This window comes from Rhinatrema bivittatum, chromosome 3 (genome assembly GCF_901001135.1).
Source record: "Rhinatrema bivittatum chromosome 3, aRhiBiv1.1, whole genome shotgun sequence".
In the NCBI taxonomy this organism is placed as follows: Eukaryota; Metazoa; Chordata; class Amphibia; order Gymnophiona; family Rhinatrematidae; genus Rhinatrema; species Rhinatrema bivittatum.
Genome location: NC_042617.1, coordinates 325,019,560 through 325,043,973, shown reverse-complemented (window position 1 = coordinate 325,043,973; position 24,414 = coordinate 325,019,560). Strand labels below are relative to the sequence as shown.

Genomic DNA, 24,414 nt, shown 5'->3' with positions numbered 1-24,414 from the left:
ACTACCGTCCTATCTCCAACCTTCCCTTTCTAGCTAAAATTATGGAAAAGGTGGTCAACTTCCAACTCTCTGATTTCCTTATAGAAACGACAGCAGAAGAAGACCAAACGGTCCATCCAGTCTGCCCAGCAATCTTTTGCACTTTTTTTGTTTTTTTTCTCATACTTATGTTACTCTTGGCCCTTAGTAACCTTTTGGTTCTATTTCCCTTCCACCCCCGCCATTAATGTAGAGAGCAGTGTTGGAACTGCATGTAAGTGAAATAACTTAATTAGTTAGGGGTATTAATCGCTGCAATAAGCAAGCTACACCCATGCTTATTTGTTTACCCACACTATGTAATTCAGTCCTTGGTTATTGTCTGTATATAGATCCCCTTTTCTTCATTCCCCCCTGCCGTTGAAACAGAGAGCTATGCTGGATATGCATTGAAAGTGAAGTATCAGTCTTTCCCCCCTGCCTTTGAAGCAGAGAGCTTCGCTGGATATGCATTGAAAGTGAAGTATCAGGCATATTTGGTTTGGGGTAGTAACCACCGTAACAAGCAAGCTACTCCCCACTTTTTTGTGAATGCAAATCCTTTTTTCCACATTTCCTCATTGCCGTTGAAGCTTAGAGCAATGTTGGAGTCACATTAACCATGTGTATGTTTATTGAATAAGGGTATTATCTCCAGGTAGTAGCCGTCATTCCCGCGAGCCACCCACTCTTCATTCACATCCTCTAGATTTTATGGATCCACAGTGTTTATCCATGCCCCTTTGAAGTCCTTCACAGTTCTGGTCTTCACCACTTCCACCATGGGTGCATTCCAGGCACCCACCACCCTCTCCGTGAAGAAATACTTCCTAACATTAGTTCTGAGTCTTCCTCCCTGGAGTTTTAAATCGTGACCCCCTGGTTCTGCTGACTTTTTTCCAACGGAAAAGGTTTTTCGTTATCTTTGGATCATTAAAACCTTTCAAGTATCTGAAAGTCTGTATCATATTACCTCTGCTCCTCCTTTCCTCCAGGGTGTACATATTTAGATTCTTCAATCTCTCCTCATAAGTCATTCGATGAAGACCATCCACCTTTTTGGTCGCCTTTCTCTGGACCGCCTCCATCCTCTCGACCGCCTCCATCCTCTCTCTCTCCCTTCGGAGATACGGTCTCTAGAACTGAGCACAGTACTCCAGGAGAGGCATCACCAAGGACCTGTACAAGGGGATAATCACTTCCCTTTTCTTACTCGGTATTCCTCTCTCTCTATGCAGCCCAGCATTCTTCTGGCTTTAGCTATCGCCTTGTCACATTGTTTCGCAGACTTTAGATCATTAGACACTATCACCCCAAGGTCTCTCTCCTGCTCTGTGCATGTCATCCCTTCACTCCCCATCGAATACAGTTCTTTCGGATTTCCACAATATACTCCACCCATCCCAATTCGGATTTTTTACAATATACTCCACCCATCCCAATTCGGTTTCTGTAAGCACTTCAATATGGAAACCCTCTTACTTTCTCTCACCGACACCGTCCTCAAGGGCCTAGACCACGGGCAATGCTATCTTCTTGCCTCCTCGATATCTCTTCAGCCTTTGACACTATAAACCATAATATCCTCCTCTCTCATCTATCGGAAATAGGCATTTCAGGCACCGCCTATCTCTGGTTTAAATCCTACCTGGCCAACAGACACTACTCCATTAAAATTGGAAATTCTGAATTCTCCCATATCCATCTTACCCACGGTGTCACTCAGGGCTCCTCCCTATCCTCCACCCTTTTTAACATATACCTTCTGCCCCTTTGCCAACACCTCTCTGATCTTGGACTCAAATTTTTCATATATGCAGATGATGTCCAAGTCCTCATACCAATACAAGAAACCATCCCCAAATCTCTAAAATTTTGGGAAAACTGCCTCTCCTCCATAAACTCCCTTCTCAAAAACCTCCACCTAGCCCTTAACGCAACTAAAACTGATCTACTTTTCATCTCTAATTCCATAGCTCAATGTGAATGGGCCTTCTCAGTGTCAGACTCCACTCTGTGGAACTCACTACCTGTAGCCTTGAGGACGATTACTGATACTAGTGAATTTAAAAAGCTGCTGAAAACCTATTTGAACTGGCATTCAGGGACTAATTTACTTGATGATCAGATCACGGTTATGCTGAGTTTTGGGTAGAGCTGGGTTGGCAGTAGCTTATCCTGTTTTTTGTGTGACAGTATGTTTTATTTTATCTGTTTTTGTTTAATTGTGAATGTTTTAATCTGTATGCCACATAGGGTTGTATATGGGTGGCATATAAATACCAGCAGAAGTGGTAGAAAATAATACTGACAAAATCTAAGCATGCTTGAGATAGATATAGAGGGCAATGGTTAAGAATGGGGTTGAAAGTTTGAATAGAAGGACAGGGAAGGAAGACAGTGAGACCTCTGTGTTGATTTAAGTGTGGGAATTTCTATGCTTTATCTACCCAGAAGGATAGATGACCAAAGAGGGAAGACGACAAAACTGACTTGAATAATGAGCAATATCCTGTAGGCAGTCAAGCTTGCATAGCTGACAGCTGGGATATATCCTTAGCTAGAGCAGTACAGATTTATTTATTTGATTGACATTATATATTCTGCTTTTTACCATGAATGGTCTCAAAGCGGATTACAATAAATTTAAAGTAGGTTACATCTCTATAATTAAGGCCAGATTCATAGGTTATTTTGTTGTTGCTATAGAAATAGGAATCCTTCTGTCATTTCTAGCTTGTGGAGCAGGAAGTCTTTATTGGGCATGCTTGGCTAAAAAGCCATGCTTTAGCTTCCTTCCTGAAGGGTGAGGTGCTGGTCTCCAAGCGTAGGACTAATGGAAGCTTGTTCTAGATCTTTGGCGCATAACAGCTAAAAGCGCGAAGTCTGATATAGGACAGTCTATAGCAGAAGCCATAGCCAGGGTAGAAAGTAGTCAGTTGGGAAGATCTGAGCTTTCTCTTGGGGGCATAAGGGAGGAGTTGAGAGCTATTCTAGGGCCTGTTTGTTCATACACTTGAAGACAAAGCAGAGTTTTTTGAACTTGTTCCTGTTCTCTATTAGTAGTCTGTGTACCTGAGATAGAATAGGTTTTATGTGGTCAGATACTTTTGCTCTTACTAGGCTTCTTACTAGGCTTCTTACTAGGCTTCTTACTAGGCGCTGGATGCATTTTGAATTGTATGGGGAGATGCCATTGAATAAAGAAATGCAGTAGTCTGTTCTGCTGGTGATTAATGTGTGGTTTATTGTAGCCAGATTTTGTCTGACGTAAGACAGTTAGTGAGATTTGAAATGGAACTTTAGATTTTAGAAGATTTTAGTACATGCCATACTGGGTCAGACCAAGGGTCCATCAAGCCCAGCATCCTGTCTCCAACAGTGACCAATCCAGGCCATAAGAACCTGGCAAGTACCCAAAAACTAAGTCTATTCCATGTTACTGTTGCTAGTAATAGCAGTGGCTATTTTCTAAGTCAACTTAATTAATAGCAGGTAATGGACTTCTCCTCCAAGAACTTATCCAATCCTTTTTAAAACACAGATATACTAACTGCACTAACCACATTCTCTGGCAACAAATTCCAGAGTTTAATTATGCGTTGAGTGAAAAAGAGGTTTCTCCGATTAGTTTTAAATGTGCCACTTGCTAACTTCATGGAGTGCCCCCTAGTCCTTCTATTATCCAAAATAACCGATTCACATTTACCCGTTCTAGACCTCATGATTTTAAACACCTCTATCATATCCCCCCTCAGCCGCCTCTTCTCCAAGCTGAACAGTCCTAACCTCTTTAGTCTTTCCTCATAGGGGAGCTGTCCCATCCCCTTTATCATTTTGGTCGCCCTTCTCTGTACCTTCTCCAGTGCAGCTATATCTTTTTTGAGATGCGTCGATCAGCATTGTACACAGTATTCAAGATGCAGTCTCACCATGGAGCGATACAGAGGCATTATGACATTTTCTGTTTTATTCACCATTCCCTTTCTAATAATTCCCAACATTGTTTGCTTTATTTGACTGCTGCAGCACACTGAACAGACTATTTCAATGTGTTATCCACATTGATTGGTGATTGGTCAGCTCCAATTTTGACGCAGATGAGAACTGAGCAGACTAGGTCAACTGGTCCTTATCTGCTGTTATCTATTATGTATCTGATGCCTGTCGTTTAGTAGTGGTTCCATTAATTTTCTCACCACTAAAATAAGGCTCACTGACCTGTAGTTACTGGTCTGTGCTCACATTGGGAAAAGAGGCATGCTGACCAGTAACAGAATAGCAGTGGAGTGTAACAGTTTGCTTGTTTGGTTTTTTTTTGTTTTTTTTTTGCTAAGATACAATTGCTCCCTTTGGCCTCTATCCCCCCAAAACATGTCTATTTATTTTTTATTTTACAGTTTTTATATACCAGTATTCGTGGGTACATCATATCGGTTTACAGAGAACTTAACAAAGTTACAAATAACAAGGGTGGGGAGAACAGGAGAAAACAAGGGACACAGAACGCTGTGTCCAAAGAAACACGGAGAAGTAATTTTTTATACAAGGTGATAAAATACTGTACAGGGAAAAGTAACAATATATGCTGTACAAGGAAAAATGACTGAATATACAAGGAGATAAAATGCAGTGTCAGGATAGGACGAGGTCTATTCTGGGTATGGCTGTTTGAAGAGCCATGTCTTAAGTTTCTTTTTGAATTTTTGTGTACATGGCTCTAAGCGAAGGTCGGGGGGCATAGAGTTCCAAAGAGCAGGAACAGTCTTGCTAATTTTGGGAAGTTTTCAGATACTTGTACTAAAGTATTTTACACTAACAGGGGCGTTTTAAAAGGCTGGCACGTGCAAATTCCAGGAGATATGGACGTGGCCATGCATTTTCAGAGCGGCCCGGCCACGCATGTATCTCCTGATAGGCGTGGAAGTACTGGGCCTTTAAAAAGGGGCGGGGTCTGGGTGAGGGTGTGGTGGGAGCCGGCCAGGCCAGTGCGCGCCGGCAGCCAGTCAGAGCATGGAACTTACTCCTGCTCTGTAGAGTGAGTAAGTTCCAAAACAGAAAAAATTGGTTTAGTTAGGGTGGGTTTAGGGGTCGGGGAGGAGAGGGGAAAAGGGAGGAAGGATAGGTTAGGGGGATAGGGAAGTTCCCTCTGTCCACCCGCCTTTAAAAATGTACCCCTAAATATATAGTAAAGGACTTGAGTGTGTTTGTAGTTCATATCAAAGAGGGTCTCTAAACTTTTCAGTAATTACAACAGCTAGTTATTTATAGACTTTTGATATTTCTTCCTTACCAAATCTGAAAGTGGATTACAAATACATTTAAAATTGTCTTAATATAATACAAAATTAATCTAAAAGGGAACAAAAACGAGGGATGGAAAGATAAGGTGAGAGGTGCAGGGAGCTTAAAAAAGAAATGGATAGGGGAGCCCAATTTCATGAGAGTCACTGAGTAAGATCTGTGGTGATGCAGTGTTCTCAAGATCAAGATCCAGTAATCAAGTAATAGACAGTCTCTTAATTTTTTCTCTACTTGTCACCAAATCAGATGGAATTAGGGGAAGGCCTGATTGAATAACTAGGCCTTGGCTCTTTTTCTGAAGGTAACTCCCAAAGTTACCTGGCAAAACCCCCAACATTTCAAATTTTCCCCTATCTCTGGCTACATTTTGTCCGGGTATCTCATTGCCCACATCAAATTTAACTGAATAAAGAGAGGTGGCGACAGAGGAATTTTTAGGGTTAAGGCTTAAAGTTTAGCTGGTGAGTTCTAGCTACCGATAAAATATAGGATAGATTTTAAAGTATTATGTTTATTACATAAAACAGTGTACAATGAAAAGGTTGAATGGCTAAATTCAACTTCAAAAGAACTTAAGATCCTCAAAGGCTTTTTGATAGTTCTTCGGTTCGCAGCGCACACCTGAGGGAGGTAAGAAAGAGATCTATTTCAGTAGCCGGTCCTAAATTATGGAATTCTATGCCCAAGGAATTAAGGCTGCAAAAAAAGACTTTTTGTTTGTCAGAAAGGACTGAAGACTTGGCTTTTTAAACTAGCTTTTGAGAACAATGTCTAGCTAAGGCAGTTTTTTACTTCGGTCTAGAGGATGTTCTGACTTTAGACTAGGAGGGAGGCTCTTACTTTTTACCTTCCTTTTATTTTTATATATTTTTTATATTTTAACTATTTCTTTTGGTGTGTTATTTTATCTCAGAATATTTTATTCTTGTTTTGCCTGTTTTTTATTTTAACATGATTTCACTTTGTATTATATGAATTTTTATATAACTGTTATGTTTATTTCTACTTTGTAAACCTTTGTGATTGACTTCCGAACAAACGTATATAAATACTACAAATAAATTCTGATATTCAGCACTTACTGGCTAAAGCTGGGTAAGTCTGATCAGAAAAATACCTGCCCTAAAGTTATGCTTAGCCAAGCATTTTCAGCAGATCATTTACCTAGGTATGCTATGCTGAATATCCGCTGATCAGTCTGCTTATTATCAAGCTCTGTATAAACACTGAATTTTGTGCTATTATGATGGAGTTCACATGTAAAATGTACAGTATTTAATCATATCCATGTGCCATTTCTTCCATAAAGAAATGCACTCCCAAGTAGTGTACAATATTAGGTTAAATGCAAAACACACAAATATATTAAACTAGCATATCAAAGAAATATAAAATACAGTTCCAAAACCACCATAACAGCCAACTCATTTACCACCCAAACACAATGATACAAAAATCAGCACAACCCAATCCACCTTTACCCACAAACATTAAAAACATCAAATATCATTAGCATGTAAAGCAGCAAGCCACCCTCAAGCATTTCACTTGACAGCGATACTCGATGTTCAGTTCCCAGATATCAGAAACTAGTGTGGATAATCAGAATAATATTCACCTTGTGGTTTAAAAAAATAGACCAGCCTGACTACTCTTTACATTTTAAATGGATCTTTTATGAATTTTTTTTTTAATGCTGTGCCCCATTTATTTATTTATTTAAAGGCTTTTATATACCGGAGTTCATGTACTAGTGCATACCACTTCGGTTTACACAGAACCAAGATTGGAAAATTACATCAAACAATTACATCAAACAAGTGGGTCTAAATAACAAGGCTAACTTTGTAGGAACTTAGAACTTGAGGTAAAGGAGAGAATAGGACCAAGTGGTAACAGAACAATGTAAATAGCTAAATAATAAATACAAATTCTTATAATAAATACAAATGCTTACAGATTACAGTCTTCATAATAAGTTTACATCTTCAGAATAAGGATTAAATCTACATGAACTAGCGGTTACATCTTCAGGATTGTAGACTTTAAAGCTACACATTAGTCTGTTTGCTTACTGAAAAATCTATTTCCTATACCTGGTCAGTATGATACCGTGGTGCATTAATTGAAGTCCTAAGGGTTACCAGAATCAGTGGTGCCATGATACCTGAGTTAAGACTATGTGATTCCATTTCTGTTTGAGTACTTGTAGTGTAATTACCACATTCAGGCCAGATGCTTTGACTATACAATCCAAAATCCCGGTGGTCCCACTGTCATGAAGTCACTGTCTTTTCTCTGATGTGCCTCTTTTGGTGGCTATACAATTGTCTTTATTCCCCAGAAAATAGTGAGTTAAATAGTCTGGGCCCAAGTCTCATAAATACTCTATATTAGAGTCCTTTGTTCATTTTCTCTCCTCACCACCCGTAGTCTCAAACAATCTTCATTGATTCCTACCTCTAGAGTGTTGAACTTTTGCCCAAAATAATTTTTTATGTACCTCTGACATTCTCTATAGTTAGGAAGCCTCTTTGAAGATCTCCCAGCAACATTTTTTCTCTGTCCTCAATCTTCTGAGTCACTGCTGGGGCTGGAGATGGGAGTCTGGCCTGCCCACATTCCAGAATCCCATGCCTTAGAACCCTTGTTATTGATGATCTGAAAGTAATAAGTACTGTGACAAGGCAGTAGCTAAGGCCAGAGGGATGTTGGGCTGCATAGAGAGAGGCACAACAAGCAAGAGAGAGGATGTGATGGTGAGACCTCATCTGGAGTAGACTGCATCTCATAAAAGGATAAGGGCAACCAAAATGGTGTGGGGTCTGTACCGGAAGACTTATGAGAGGAGATTGGAGGACCTAAATATGTGTACCCTGGAGGAGAAGAGCAATGGGGAGATATGATACAGCTTTCAAATACCTGAAAGGAATTAATGCACAAAAATAAAATCTTTTCAGATTGAAAGGCAGTTGTAAAATTAGGGGTCGGGGAATTTTTCTTCACAGAGGTGGTGAAGACAACGGTAATGGAGTTCAAAAGGGCATGGGACAAACAGAGGAGTACAGGGTCTCAGAGTCTAGAATGTAAAAGAAGAATTAGGGTGATAGCTGTTATACCTAAAGTTAACATTTCTGCGTTGGAATAGCTGCACTGAGTAGCAATTACTTTCCTGTACAGAGGACATCTGAGTAACCTGCACAGAGTGGCAGTTATTACCCTAAGCAATTTGCTGGGCAGACTGGATGGTCTTTATCTGCCATCATTTAACTATGTTACTATGTTTGCAGCCCTCCAGGAATGGAACTGTGCACCCCCACAATAGTAGAGTGACAAAAAACCATAAAATGACAAGTGAGGAGTGAGACTCCAGCTGCCTGCCTCTTTAGTAAAGGGCTGAATCACTTCAGCAGCTCAGATGCATGCTTTGCTCTAGGCTAATTGGTAACCTGACTTTAGACATGCTGATGTTATTGTGGCAATGGGACATTTACACATTCATTGTACATATTGTATGATTTCATCAGTTGTTTCGCAGCTGGTTGATGCACATGTGAGTTTTTTGTTTTTATGTGTATTCAGAAATTTGTGTATCCTGGAGTCACTATTTAGTCCTCCTCTGAGACCCTGTGCTCCTTTGTAAATGTAATATCAGAACTGTCATGGTGGAAAAATCTTCTGAGCTTGCTTGTGTTTCTCCCATCTCTGTGCCATTGGGGGTGACGACAAAAGCCCTGGGTGCACGCACACAAAGCACAACAAAAGAGCCCCTTTGGGCATGGCTTCTGGCGTGCTTGAGGAATTAATTGCTTTTTCTTTCGCATACCAATTATTATGGTAGATTCCATGCTGCTGAAGATGATCCCGTAGTCGCTGGATGTTAGGTACGGTGCTTTGCAAAATTTACTTTCGATGAGGCTTGAAAGGAACTTTGGAAATTTAGTTCCAGTTCCAGATCTTTTTTGCCTGTTGCCAGTTTGGACTGTCTGGTGCTTAGTATGCACTTGATCAAGAAAACCATTCCTGCTATCCATGACCAAATGTAGCATACATCTCCTGACTGCCTTTTCCTCACTAAATCTTGGCTCACTAGTAATGACATTACCTTTCGACTCCTGATTATTCAGTGTCTGCGCAATCTCGGATATCCAGAAGATACTGTGGACTGGCTGTTTCTAAAAGCTTGGTTGAAGTTTTCATCTGATAAAATCATTATTGATGAACCTTGATTCTTCTTGTATCTCCAGTTGTGAATTTGTGTCTTGTTTATTGTCCCAGTGGGCATCTTATCCATAGCATATCTCCTTTAATTGAACATACTATGGGGATGCAATCTGATTTACACCACACTATTCTTTTAGGAGTTTTCAATTCTTATATTTATTTATTTATTTAAAAACTTTTCTATACCGTCGCTAAGTTATATACCATCGCAACGGTTTACAAATAGGCACATAGACTAAGGTAAGTAAATGTAGGATATCGTACATTCTAACAGGTGCCAATAAAGTTCGGTTACAATTTCATAAATAAAATCATTATTTGAGTAATGTTGGTCAAGTCCAGGTATATTATTGAGTTACTATCTCTTTGAGATATTACTTCTTAAATGTAGGATTGAGTAAATTCATTCTCATCTGCATTTACCCTGTACTTTCATTCTCTACCCTCCTGTAAGTCACTGTTGGATGCAACAGCTGCTTTTGGCTGGAGGCAGCTAGTCAACTAGGTGACTCACAAACATGAGCATATTTTGGATCTGTTTTTCTTGTATTCTGCCCTATGCAGTTATGAGCGTACCTTTTAGAATTACTTTGATTCCCTGGTCATGCCATTTCCTAATCTCTTTTAAAGTGACATTGGCTGGTTTAGAGGTGTTACAGAGATTTGAGCAGCTTGTAATAATGATGCATAAACATTTTGAACCTGCGGCCTTTAGACTATTACATTTGATAGATGATTGTTTCTCTAGGAATTTAAAAGTATTGGTCAACCACTGGTTTGAGTCCCTCAAAAGAAAGACTGTTCATCTAGCATCTCTGAAGTCGCGTACATATCAGCTCCCTGTTAATTGCTAAGCATTCATTTCTCAGAGCAGAAAGAAGATGCAAAAGTCTAAAAATCTTTGTAATTTAGTTTTATCAACCTATACTAACCTCCTATAGAAGCAAAAATGAGAATACAAAGAGTTGCTTATTCAGCTAAAATCTGCTGTTATTAATAATCTGCATGAACTGTTTAGAATGATGCATACTTTAACACTATATATATATATATATATATCAAGATGTCCAGAGAAGAGTGTTAAAAAGTAAGCACAATTTCCCAAAATACAATTTTGAATTATATTACAATACTACTCAGTATACATGTTAAATCTAAGTCAAAGTAAGTGAAAGTATATTTATACATAGGCCAACGTTCAAAATCTTAAAAGAAGGTTGGGCCATTTGCTCATAATCATCACATACAAAAAGCACTTAGTAAGATTAGTCACTGTGGCATATTTCAATTCATAAAGACATAATTTCTCAATCCTAAGTGTTGAACAGTATAAAAGTTCCCTTCAAAAAAGTGCAAAGTCCAAAAAGTTCTTTTAAATATGCCTAGGTAGGAAAATACTTCATCCAATAGTGTTCACCGTATCCAAATCAAAGTAAATTCTTGGTTACTTTTCTGCAAGAGACTAAATGCACAATAGAATCTTTATGGGTAGAAATCCATTGTGTATTGTGGAAGAGTATAGCAATAGGAGTATACTACCACCTGGCCAAAATGAGGAGATGGATGATGAAATGCTAAGAGAAGTTAAGGAAGCTAACCAGTTGGCAATGCAGTAATAATGGGAGATTTCATTTACCATATATACACACACAAAAATGTGGAACCCAAAGCAATATTGAAATATTATTAGCCTAAGAAGGTGTCAGCAAGCATGACGTTGTGTGACTTTAAACAAGACACCAACCGGTCTTCTAATCATTCACCTTCATCATACTTTAATGCTTCAGAAAATATATTTTTCCGTATAACTTTTATATTTTCTTAAAAATAGTCCTCCATCTTAAAAACGATGTTAACGGATAGACTCTTTAAATCCAAGTATAATATGGCCCAACACGGCCAGTGTTTCGCTTAAAAAAGCTTCTTCAGGGGCATACAGAAATCGTGGACACAGAGTCTTTATCCTATAGACTTGACTAGCTAAGATACGGCTCGTCATTTTAAATTTGTCATGTACAGAACGTTTTGACTTCAAAGCAGCTATTACGTAGCAATACTATGCTGATTAGAGAAAGTCTATTCGAGTGAGAACACATCGGCACCGAAGGTACAATCAATACGATATTTTCTGCATTGATCAAATCAAGTCCTGGTAAAATGAATTGCCCCTGAGGCAGCTCTGTGCAAGGGAGCGAAACTCGGCCAGAGTCGGGCGTTTTAATAAAGGGCTTGTTATCATCCGATTCCTATTGTCGTCACTTTATCCTATAGATGACACAAAAGAGACTTTAGAAAAATTATTTAAATAGGAAGATGAAAAGATACTTATCTTTGAAGTTCGCAAAGGCTACCATTTAAAAAGGACCATACGTCTCAAAACATCACAGCATGGAAACGGAGGAGGAACTGAAGCTGAGGCTCGCGTCTTTAAATTCTCAACTCTCACATGACGTCATCAAATACGTAACATAGAATGGAACTCGTCTTTCTGAAAAATGAAAAGAATGCCTCAAAAATATGTTCATCCCAGGAAAACATGCAAATCCTGTTCTGTATTTAGACCAGCAGGTGCAACCGTGTCCAGTCTATAAATCCATCGCTGCTCTGACTGCAATAGCAGTCTTTCCTGATTGCCACCACGCCAGTGTGGCGATATATGATCAATAGCACAAAATCGTAAATCATCATTTACCCCAATATTGACTAGGTACCATGAGGACATGCTAGAGAAATAGTTCCTAGATGGAATAAATGACAACATTAAGTAGCAATTGGTTTGGGAACTGACAAGAGAGGGAGCTATTTTAGATCTAATTAATAGTGGAGCACGGGAATTGGTGAGGTAACAGTGGTTGGGGCTGCTTGGATTTTCAGAAGGCATTTGACAAAGTCCCTCGAGAGGTTTCTAAGAAAACTAAAAAGTCATGGGATAGGAGGTGATGTCCTTTCGTGGATTACAAACTGGTTAAAAGACAGGAAACAGAGTAGAATTAAATGGTCAGTTTTCTCAGTGGAAAAGGGTAATCAGTGGAGTGCCTTGGGGATCTGTACTTGGACCGGTGCTTTTCAATATATTTATAAATGCTCTGGAAAGGAATTCGACGAGTGAGGTTATCAGATTTGCAGATGATACAAAATTATTCAGAGTAGTTAAATTACAAGCAGATTGTGATACATTGCAGGGAACCTTGCAAGACTGGAAGATTGGGCATCCAAATGGCAGATGAAATTTAATGTGGACAAGTGCAAGGTGTTGCATATAGGGAAAAATAACCCTTGCTTTAGTTACATGATGTTAGGTTCAGTATTAGGATCTACCACCCAGGAAAAAGATCTAGGCATCATAGTGGATAATACTTTGAAATCGTCGGCTCAGTGTGCTATAGCAGTCAAAAAAGCAAACAAAATGTTAGGAATTATTAAGAAGAGAATGGTTAACAAAACGGAAAATGTCATCATGCCTCTGTATCGCTCCATGGTGAGACTGCACCTTGAATAATGTGTATAATTCTGGTTGCCACATCTCAAAAAAGATATAGTTACGATGGAGAAGGTACAGAGAAGGGTGACCAAAATGATTTATTTATTCTGCTTTTCGCACTTTTTTCAGCACTTCAAAGCAGATTACATTCAGGTAATGTAGGTATTTCCCTATCCCCAGAAGGGTTACAATCTAAGTGGATGGAACAGCTCCCCTATGAGGAAAGGCTGAAGAGGTTAGGGCTGTTCAACTTGGAGAAGAGACAGCTGAGGGGGGGGATATGATAGAGGTCTTTAAAATCATGAGAGGTTTTGAACGAGTAGATGTGAATTGATTATTTATACTTTCGGATAATAGGACTAGGGGGCACTCCATGAAGTTAGTAAGTAGCACATTTAAGACTAATCGGAGAAAATTCTTTTTCACTCAATGCACAATTAAGCTCTGGAATTTGTTGCCAGAGGATGTGGTTAGTGTAGCTGGGTTTAAAAAAGGTCTGGATAAGTTCTTGGAGGAGAAGTCCATTAACTGCTATTAATCAAGTTGAGTTAGGGAATGGCCTCTATTACTGGCATCAGTAGCATGGGATCTTCTTAATGTTTGGTACTTGCCAGGTTCTTGTCGCCTGGTTTGGTCTCTGTTGGTAACAGGATTGTGGGCTAGATGGACCCTTGGTCTGACCCAGCATGTCTATTTCTTATGTTCTTATGATCAAATTTGAATTAATGACTGGAAGGGGGACAATAAATAAATCTACGGCTCTAGCACTAAACTTTCAAAAAGGAAACTGATAAAATTAGAAAAATAGTTACAAAAAAACTGAAAGGTTCTACTGTTGTGTGTACGACAGGCATGGTCATTGTTAAAAACATTTTAGAAGCACAGTCCAGATGTTTTCCATGCATTAAGAAAGGTGGAAGGAAGGCCAGACAATTGCCTGTATGGGTAAAATGTGAGGTGAAAGAGGCTATTTTTGTCAAAAGATCTTCCTTCAAAAATTGGAAGAAGGATCAAACTGAAGAAAATAGAAAAAAGCACAAGCACTGGCAAGTTAAATGAAAAACATTGATAAAACAGGCTAAGAGAGAATTTGAAAAGAGTTGGCCATAGAGGCAAAAAAATAAAAACTTTTAAAATTATATCCAAAGCAGGAAGCCTGCAAGGGAGTCTGACGGAACGTTAGATGATTGAGATGTTAAAGGGGCACTTAGGGACGATAAGGCCATTGCAGAAAGACTAAGTGAATTATTTGCTTTGGTGTATGCTGGGGAGATAACCCGTTCCGGAGAAGGTTTTCAAGGGTAACAATTCAGATGAACTGACCCAAATCACGATCGACCTGGAAGAATTAGTAGGCCAGATTGACAAACTGAAGAGTAGCAAATCACCTGGACCCAATGGTATACATCCCAGGCTTCTGAAATAACTAAAAAATGAAATTTCAGGTCTATTTGTAAAAATTTGTAACCTATCATTAAAATCATCCATTGTATCTGAAGACTGGAGGGTGGCCAGTGTAACCCCGATATCTAAAAAGGGCTCCAGAGGTGATTCAGGAAACTATAGACCAGTGAGCCTGACTTCATTCCTGGGAAAAATCATGGAAACTATTATAAAGAATAAAATCACAGAACATATAGATTTAATGAGACCCAGCCAGCATGGATTTACCCAAGGGAAGTCTCGCCTCAGAAATCTGTTACATTTTTTTGAAGGGGTTAATAAACATGTGGATAAAGGTGAACCGGTAGATGTAGTGTATTTGGATTTTCAGAAGGGGTTTGACAAAGTCCCACATGAGAGGCTTCTAAGAAATAGGATAGGAGGAGATGTCCTTTTGTGGATTACAAACTAGTTAAAAGACAGGAAACAGAGTAGGATTAAATGGACAATTTTCTTAGTGGAAAAAGGTGAATAGTGGAGTGCCTCAGGGATCTGTACTTGGACAGATACATTCAAATATATTTATAAATGATCTGGAAAGAGGTATGACGAGTGAGGTGATCAAATTTGCAGGTGACACAATTATTCAGAGTATTTAAATCACAAGCAGCTTATTGATAACTGCAGGAAGACTTTGTGAGACTGGAAGATTGGGCGGTCAAATGGCAGATTAAATTTAATGTGGATAAATGCAAGGGAAAAATAACCCATGCTATAATTACACAATGTTAGGTTCCATATTAGGAGCTACCACCCAGGAAAGAGATCTGGGCGTCATAGTGGATAATACATTGAAATCGTCGGCTCAGTGTGCTGCGGCAGTCAAAAAAGCAAACAATGTTAGGAATTATTAGGAAAGGAATGATGAATATAATGGAGGATGTCATAATGCCTCTGTATGGCTCCATGGTTAGATCGTACCTTGAATATTGTGAGCAATACTGGGTGCTGTGTCTCAAAAAAAAAGATAGTTGCACTGGAGAAAGTACAGAGTAGGGTGACCAAAATGATAAAGTGCCAGAGAAGGCTCCTCAATGAGGAAAGGCTAAAGAGGTTAGGGATTTCAGCTTGGAAAAGAAATGGCTGAGGGATGATATGATAGAGGTCTACAATATGAAAGGACTCGAATGGGTGAATGCAAAATGGTTATCTACTCTTTCAGATAATACAAGGACTAGGGGGCACTCTATAAAGTTAGCAAATAGCACATTTAAAACAAAATTATTTTTCACTCAAAGCACAATTAAGCTTTGGAATTCATGAAGGAGGATGTAGTTAAGTAATTAGTGTAGCTGGGTTTAAAAAAGGTTTGGATAACTTCCTGTAGGAGAAGTACATAAACTGCTATTAATCAAATTGACTTAGGGAATAGCCACTACTTGTTGCCGGCATTAGTAGCATGGGATCTACTGTTGCAACCGTCGCTGCCCGATGGCTTCACTCCACCTACCTTTCTTTTTCTGCGACGACTCCAGCTCCTTGTGGACGTCTGGCTGCTGCGGCGTCTGCCTGCCGTCCTCTCCGGCGTCCCCGTGATGCCGAATGTCCGGACCGGCTTGGGTGCTGCCTCCCGCCATGCTCCTCAGGTACCTTAGGGCGCGCATGCCGTGCGGCCCTCATTCTTATTTCCTCTATGGCGTGAACCTCAGGGGCTTCCCCCTGTGATGATGTCACGCTGCCCAGATATTTAAGCCTACTGTTTATTGCTAGCCGTTGAGTTAGCAAGGGATTTCCTATGGATGGGATTTGCTCTCTGTACCCAGTTACTCTGCCTTCAACTTCTATTGGACTCTTTGCTGCTAAAGGGGTACCCGCTCCTCGGGGGCTTCTCTGCTTCTTTCAGGTCGCTATCAGGAACCGGTACTTGCTCCTCGAGGGCCCATGTTCCCTGACTTGCTACCTGTGTCCATCTCCTCTTCTACTTGAAAGAATTCGCTACAGACACCATCTGTGAGTACTACTACCATCTACTCCTCAGAGCTGTTTCCCTGGGACCAGGTACTCGCTCCTCGATGGCCTGCCTCTGTTCCAGCACCAGTGCCATCTCCTACTTGGAACTGCTGCGTGAGTATTTGCCAACGAGTCTCTGCTCTCGGGGATCTGGTACTCGCTCCTCGAAGGCCAGCTCTCCCTACCTCGGGGCTTCTCCATACTGGGGACTCTGTGAATGTCTTATTGCACTCATTCTCTCAGTTCTTTCCACTACTGCACTGCTACCGGAGGAACCGCTGTTCCAGCGCCCTGAGGAATACTAGCCTGGCCGGGCTCCATCTTCTACTCACTTCCGCCACGTCTGGTGGCTTCACAAACCGTCTTAATAAAGATATAATCTGTGTTTGTATGTCCAGAGCTGAGCCTGACCTGTGGCCCCTCACGGGACTTCCCCCCGTGGGCGTGGTCAGCTGCCACAGTGTCCAAGGGTTCACCCAAACCCTACAAAACATAACATCTACTTAGTGTTTGGGTACTTGCCAGGTACTTGGATTGGCCACTATTGGAAACAGGATGCTGGGCTTGATAGACCCTTGGCCTGTCCCAGTATGGCAATTTCTTATGATCTTATGAGTATTAGAAAACTACAAAATTCTCAGACAAAAGACTTATCTCAATTTATGTGAAATCTTTCAAAAACAGCATCCTCTCATAATGGCATATGAAGTCTTTGAAAACAATGTCTGGAGTGCTTCGGTGTGCATTATCCTGTTAAAGGATTTTCAACCATGTTTCTTCAGCAGTGTTAACTTCTGTGTCCTACAGGATCCATGTATTGTCTGCTTGGCTTCATCAGGGAGGCTCAGCACAAACGTGCACACTAAACATACAAAGCACATAATCATTACTTAATAAATTAAAGATGGTTATAAGTCACAACTTTGGGAATAATTGCACTATACAAAAAAAATAACAAAACCACTGCTGGAGTTCACTAAACTTCTCAGAGACAATCTTCATACAATAAATGTGCATTTAAAAAAAATATGTAAATATGGACCAGACTCCTGCCCAGACCCTTATTCAGACATGATGGACCTGCCAATTAAATGATCGCCTGAGGAAACCTCAGTTTCCATTGGCTTAAACTGAGCCTCACTTCTGGCAAGTAGGAGTATTTAAAATGGCCAGTCAGGCTAAGCTGGCCCGATCCTCTAACAGCACCAGTGTGTGAGAAGCCATCATATCTGAATAAGGGTAGGATTATATTTTTTTTAAATGGCATTAGCCCAAAGAAAAGAATCAAGCTTCAATAACAGGTAACCTGTGAAGCAGCAGCATAGATTTTTTTTTGCCCACTTTTTGTATTTATATTACATGGCACAGATGGTGAAATGTAATCCCTGACTCTGCCTTCTCCGGAGATGAATTTGTCACCTTTTTCTGTGATAAGATTGCTACGATTTGTAGATATCTGGGACTTTATGTTCCATGTGGGAAAGTCATTTCACCTTGTGATGAGTTGTTATGGAATTCTTTCTTTCTCAGTTGTGGAAATTGTACAAAATAAGCTTTGTGATACTTATTGCCCCCTGAACTCTGGCTTTGTCCCTCTCTTGAAAGTCATTGGAGAGGGCAAAGGGCCGTATACTAGTAAAGTGGCTAATCTTTGTCTTTGTCCTCCTGGTTGAAATAGACATCCATTTGGCAGCATTTGACACCGTTAACTATCAGGTGTTATTAAACAACCATGCAGAGGCAGGGATAGCAGGGACAGTGCATTCCTGGTTCTGCTCATATTTGCAAGATCAGAAAAGAAGCAAAACATAGCAAATGTAGATGCATCTACTTCGTACCCACTTAAGACTGGAGTTCCTCAGGGCTCAGCCCTTTCGACTGTACTTTTCAGTATATATCTGGTTCTGCTATGTCAGCTCCTTTCTACTCTTGGTTTAACATATAAAATGTATGGCAATGATATAGGTTTTTTTTCCCCACTATTATCTTCCTGGAGAGCAGCCTTTGATTTTCTTTGTATGTCACTCTCAGCGATAAAATGATGGCCGCATCATAACAGAATTGTCCTGAATATAAATAAAACAGAATTAATGTTATTAAACAGGTTTCCATGTACTGATGTTCCTTCAACTTTTAAGTTCAATGGTTGTTTGGTACCTATTGTTAAGGAAGTCAGAAATTTGGGGTCATTCTTGATCAGCATCTTTCAGTATTGCTACAGATAGTCTGTTATGATATAGTCATTTAACAAACTAAGAATGCTTAGAAACCTGAAGCCATTTCTGTCTCTTGATTACTTTCAATCTGTCTTGCAAATGTTAGTTTTCTCACCTTTAGACTACTGCAGCTCCTTATAGCATAACCTTCCTGCCAATAGAATTCAGCCTCTACAAATAATCCAGAATGCTGCAGCCTGCTTGTTGTCCAGGACCCATGCAGGAGCACATCACATCCACCAGTGGCTCCCAGTGGAATGGTGGATGGATTTTTAAATAGCTCTGCTTGTTCATAAACTCTTAGGGGCGGATTTTAAAAAGCATTTACATGCGTAAATCTGGGTTTTACGCATGTAAATGCACTTTACTCGAGTAAGTGGGCTTTTGAAAATTGCTACAATATATGCCATTGAATCGTCCATAGGATTTATTCGCATAAGTGCACTTTACGTGAGTAAATGGCTTTTGAAAATTGCTACAATAGTAGTTACATTTATGCGCGTAACTCCTTTGAAAATTACCCCCTTAATAATGACAAAACACGTTAGATTAATTTAATTCTTCAAATGTATGCCCCTTTAAAGGCGCTAAGATATTCCCAGCAAGGCCTTCTATATGTTCTCACAATTTAATATGCTCATCTTGGGGAAACTCATGACCAGGATTTTTCAGCAGCTGCACCAATTGCATTGAATGCCCTTCCAGCGTTTATTGTGGAAACTTCAGAAACTCAAACTTTCAAAAAGACCTTAAAAACTGTTTGAACGCATTCAGTTTGCCAGAGTAGGCACCCCAGATTTAGATAATTTATCTGAGCTTGAGTTAGAGTTTTGTTTGTTTTTATGCTTTGCTTTTGTCTGTGTGCTTGTATTTTATATTTTATTATGTTCTCTTGCTTCCCACCCCAAACTGTTGAGGGTAATAAATCATTTTAAATAAATGACTCCTTGCTTCGTTCTACCAACAAATGTACTGCATTCCTTTCTTATTAGAAATTTGTAAAAATAGTATTAAGCATCATTAGATGTTATTGTAGTGTGTTATAGTGTGGAACCAGTTATCCACACAAAATCCTTACCTTTAATATGCACCAAGTTAACAGAATATGCTTCTGTGCATTTGCACAATTATTCATTGTTTCTATTATCTACTGCTTATGGATGAGAGAGAGAGAACAGTTATTCAATAGCATGGTGATAGAGAAATGGTGGATTTTATTGAGCTTTTTTCGTACTCCTGTCATTTCCCCTGAAATATGTTTTCACATTTCTTTCTCTAAAGGTTCAGATGCCGGGCCCTCATCTGAAAGTGAAACAAAAGAAGAAGCTGGTTTCTGGAATGAAAAGATTGCTCCAGTTCTGCATGAATTAGAGCCAGCTCATATTGGTAAGTAACAATTCTCCATTACCCAATAATAGTGATAATACAGATCATGCATCTATCATATACAAATTCTACACAAGCAATCTTTAGACAGCAGCATTATTGCTAAAAAGAGACTAGATCAGCCTGGGGGCTCTGAAAATTCTGTCAGAAATGGGTCAAGTCTTATGTAAACTCAGCACCATAAAACACTGCAAAGTAACATGGAAGGAGGATAACCAATGGGACAGTGCTATATCAGGGTACAAATTATATCGCAATGATAGGGAGGATCAACTTGGTGGGGGTGTGGCACTTTATATCTGGGAAGGTATAGAGTCCAACAGGATAAAGATCATACAAGAGACTAAATGCTCAGTAGAATCTACATGGGTAGAAATCCCATCTGTGTTGGGTAAGAATATAGTGATAGGAGTATACTACCGTCCACCTGGACAAAATGGTCAGACAGATGATGAAATGCTTAGAGAAATCAGGGAAGCTAACCAATTTGGCAGTGCAGTAATAATGGGAGCTTTCAATTACCCCAATATTGACTGGGTAAATGTAACATCAGAACTTGCTAAAGACATAAAGTTCCTGGATGTAATAAATGACTGCTTCATGGAGCAATTGGTTCAGGAACCAACAAGAGAGGGAGCTATTTTAGATTTATTTCTTAGTGGAATGCAGGATTTGGAGAGAGAGGTAACAGTGGTGGGGCCACTTGGCAGCAGTGATCATAACATGATCAAATTTAAACTAATAACTGGAAGGGGGACAATAAGTAAATCTGCAGCTCTAACACTAAACTTTCAAAAGGGAAGCTTTGATAAAATGAGGAAAATAGTTAGGAAAAAACTGAAAGGTGCAGCTGCAAAGGTTAAAAGTGTTCAACAGGCTTGGACATTGTTTAAAAATACAATCCTAGAGGCGCAGTCTGTATATATTCCACACATTAAGAAAGGTGGAAGGAAGACAAAACGATTACTGTCCTGGTTAAAAGGTGAGGTGAAAGAGGCTATTTTAGCCAAAAAAAATCTTTCAAAAATTGGAAGAAGGATCCATCTGAAGAAAATAGGATAAAACATAAGCATTGTCAAGTTAAGTGTAAAAAATTGATAAGCAAGCGAAGAGAGAATTTGAAATGAAGTTGGCCATAGAGGCAAAAACTCATAATAAAAACTTTTTAAAATATAGCACAAAACCTGTGAGGGAGTTGGCTGGACCATTAGATGACTGAGATGTTAAAGGGGCTCTTAGGGAAGATAAGGCCATTGCAGAAAAACTAAATGAATGCTTTGCTTCCGTGTTTACTAATGAGGATGTTAGGAAGATTCCAGTTCCGGAGATGGTTTCAGGAGTGATGAGTCAGACGAACTGAACGAAATCATTGTGAACCTGGAAGATGAGTAGGCCAGATTGACAAACTAAAGAGTAGCAAATCACCTGGTCCGGATGGAATGCAACCTAGGGTACTGAAGGAACTAAAAAATGAAATTTCTGATCTATTAGTTAAAATTTGTAACCTATCATTAAAATCATCCATTGAACCTGAAGCCTGGAGGGTGGCCAATGTAACCCCAATTTTTAAAAAAGGCTCCAGGAGCGATCCGGGTAACTATAGACCACTGACTTCGGTGCGGGAAAAATAGTGGAAACTATTCTCAAGATCAAAATCGTAGAGCATATAGAAAGACATGGTTTAATGGAACACAGTCAACATGAATTTACCCAAGGGAAGTCTTGCCTAATAAATCTGATTAATTTTTTTGAAGGGGTTAATAAACATGTGGATAAAGGTGAACCGGTAGATGTAGTGTAATTGGATTTTCAGAAGGCGTTTGATAAAGTCCCTCATGAGAGGCTTTTAAGAAAACTAAAAAGTAATGGGATAGGAGGAGATGTCCTTTCGTGGAATACAAACTGGTTAAAAGACAGGAAATGGATTAGGATTAAATGGTCAATTTTCTCAGTGGAAAAGAGTAAACAGTGGAGTGCCTCAGGGATCGGTGCTTTTCAATATATATATAAATGATCTGGAAAGGAATATGACGAATGAGGTTATCAAATTTGCGGATGATACAAAATTATTCAGAGTAGTTAAATCACAAGTGGATGGTGATATATTACAGGAGGACCTTGCAAGACTGGAAGATTGGGCATCCGTATGGCAGATGAAATTTAATGTGGACAAGTGCAAGGTGTTGCATATAGGGAAAAATAACCCTTGCTGTAGTTACAGGATGTTAGGTTCCATATTAGGAGCTACCACTGAGGAAAAAGATCTAGGCATCATAATGGATAATACTTTAACATCGTCGGCTCAGTGTGCTGCAGCAGTCAAAAAAGCAAACAGAATGTTAGGAATTATTAGGAAGGGAATGGTTTATAAAACAGAAAATGTCATAATGCCTCTATATCGCTCCATGGTGAGACCGCACCTTGATTACTGTGTACAATTCTGGTTGCCGCATCTCAAAAAAGATATAGTTGCGATGGAGAAGGTACAGAGAAGGGCAACCAAAATGATAAAGGGGATGGAGCAGCTCCCCTATGAGGAAAGGCTGAAGAGGTTAGGGCTGTTCAGCTTGGAGAAGAGACGGCTGAGCGGGGATATGATAGAGGTCTTTAAGATCATGAGAGGTCTTGAACGAGTAGATGTGAATCGGTTATTTACACTTTCAAATAATAGAAGGACTAGGGGGGATTCCATGAAGTTAGCAAGTAGCACATTTAAGACTAATCAGAGAAAATTCTTTTTCACTCAACGCACAATAAAGCTCTGGAATTTGTTGCCAGAGGATGTGGTTAGTGCAGTTAGTGTAGCTCGGTTTCAAAAAGGTTTGGATAAGTTCTTGGAGAAGTCCATTAACGGCTATTAATAAAGTTGACTTAGGGAATAGCCACTGCTATTACTTGCATCAGTAGCATGGGATCTTCTTAGTGTTTGGGTAATTGCCAGGTTCTTGTGGCCTGGTTTGGCCTCTGTTGGAAACAGGATGCTGGGCTTGATGGACCCGCGGTCTGACCCAGCATGACAATTTATGTTCTTAAAAAGCATTTTTCCCTGTCGAAAAAGCTCAAATTCCTGATTGGCCTAATAAGGTCTTTCTGTCAGCAAGATCAGTCCTAGTTCTCTGTCATCTCGCTGCTACGATGCATGTGATTTCTCTGACTCGTTTACACATGTGGGACATCTGAAGCCAATGGGATCAGCTCTGTCAGCCATTATCTCACAATCTCTGACTCCTGGGTTGAAAACATCCTTTAAATAGTGAATAAACCCAGACGTTTGAAAGAAGGGTTTCTCATATGTGTTCCACTGCATCCACTGATTCTATTAATGCCTTCAAAGAGTGGGGGGCACATACTAGTATAGCATGGACCCAAGGAATGATTGCCCAGTGGAAAGTCATCTACAAATCAATTACCTGGAGCTGTGCGCTATCCACTGTGCTCTAAGAGCTTTTCCTCATCTTTTTGGGAAAGAGAATCCTTGATCCAGACTGACATGCAAGTGGTCATGTTCTCTATAAACAAGCAGGCTCTTACATCCTCTGCTCAGAGGCTTTCTGAATTTGGTCATGTGCAGGACATCACAACACCCATCTCTAGGAGATCTACCTTCTGGGAGTCCAGACTACAGTGGTGGACTGCCTCAGCAGAGTGTTACAACTGCCAGAATGTTCCTTGGATCAAGGAATCGTGGACGACTTATTCAGTTGCTGTGGAATGCCAGTGCTAGACCTGTGAGCTTTAGAGGGTAACAGTGGTTGAGAACTCTGTGCCATGCATCTGAGCAGTTACAGGTCCAGCTCCCAGTGGTTTTGTGATAGACTAGTGTGTCAGTCTACTCTGTGTACCAAACCAATTCCTCTAATTGCCAGGACTCTCTAGAAGATCCTTTGAATGAGGCAAGTATAATACTCCTAGAACCAGCCTAGCTACAAAAAGTCTCTTACTCCCAATGGAATATGAATATCTCCAACTATCATCACTCAGGAGGAAGGTAACTCTGCCATCTGAACCTGTCATTGTTGGCCCTCATGGTGTGGATGTCGATTGTGCAGTATTTATTTTATTTTTTATTTACAAAATTTGTGACCCATCCAAAGCCATAGGCAGAAAACATAAGAATATACACAGTAAAATAAATAACCCATTAAAACAAATAGAATAGCAAACAGGCTACTCTGCCTCAAAACATAAAGGTCCATAGTAGCTCTACAAAAACACCTTCTTAAACAAAAAGGTTTTCAGTAAGCCTTTAAAGGTCTTCCTACTGTCCATCAGACGCAACTCCTGCAGGAGTGAGTTCCAGAAAACTGGAATAGCAATGGAGAATGCACTCTACCTTGCATCGGTCAGCCGAGCATGTCAAACAGTCGGAATATCAAAAAGTCCCCTTTGTGA

The 24,414-nt window shown here is 39.8% G+C and overlaps 1 protein-coding gene across 1 annotated transcript in view; it reads left to right on the top strand.

The window, feature by feature from the left end:
* The window catches only part of ARMC2 (armadillo repeat containing 2), a 367,472-nt gene that overhangs the window by 190,480 nt on the left and 152,578 nt on the right, over positions 1 to 24,414 (top strand). The window contains exon 7 of the mRNA XM_029595303.1: positions 19,918 to 20,022. Coding sequence (XP_029451163.1) covers positions 19,918 to 20,022 — 105 coding nt within the window. The remainder of the gene's footprint in view (positions 1 to 19,917; positions 20,023 to 24,414) is intronic.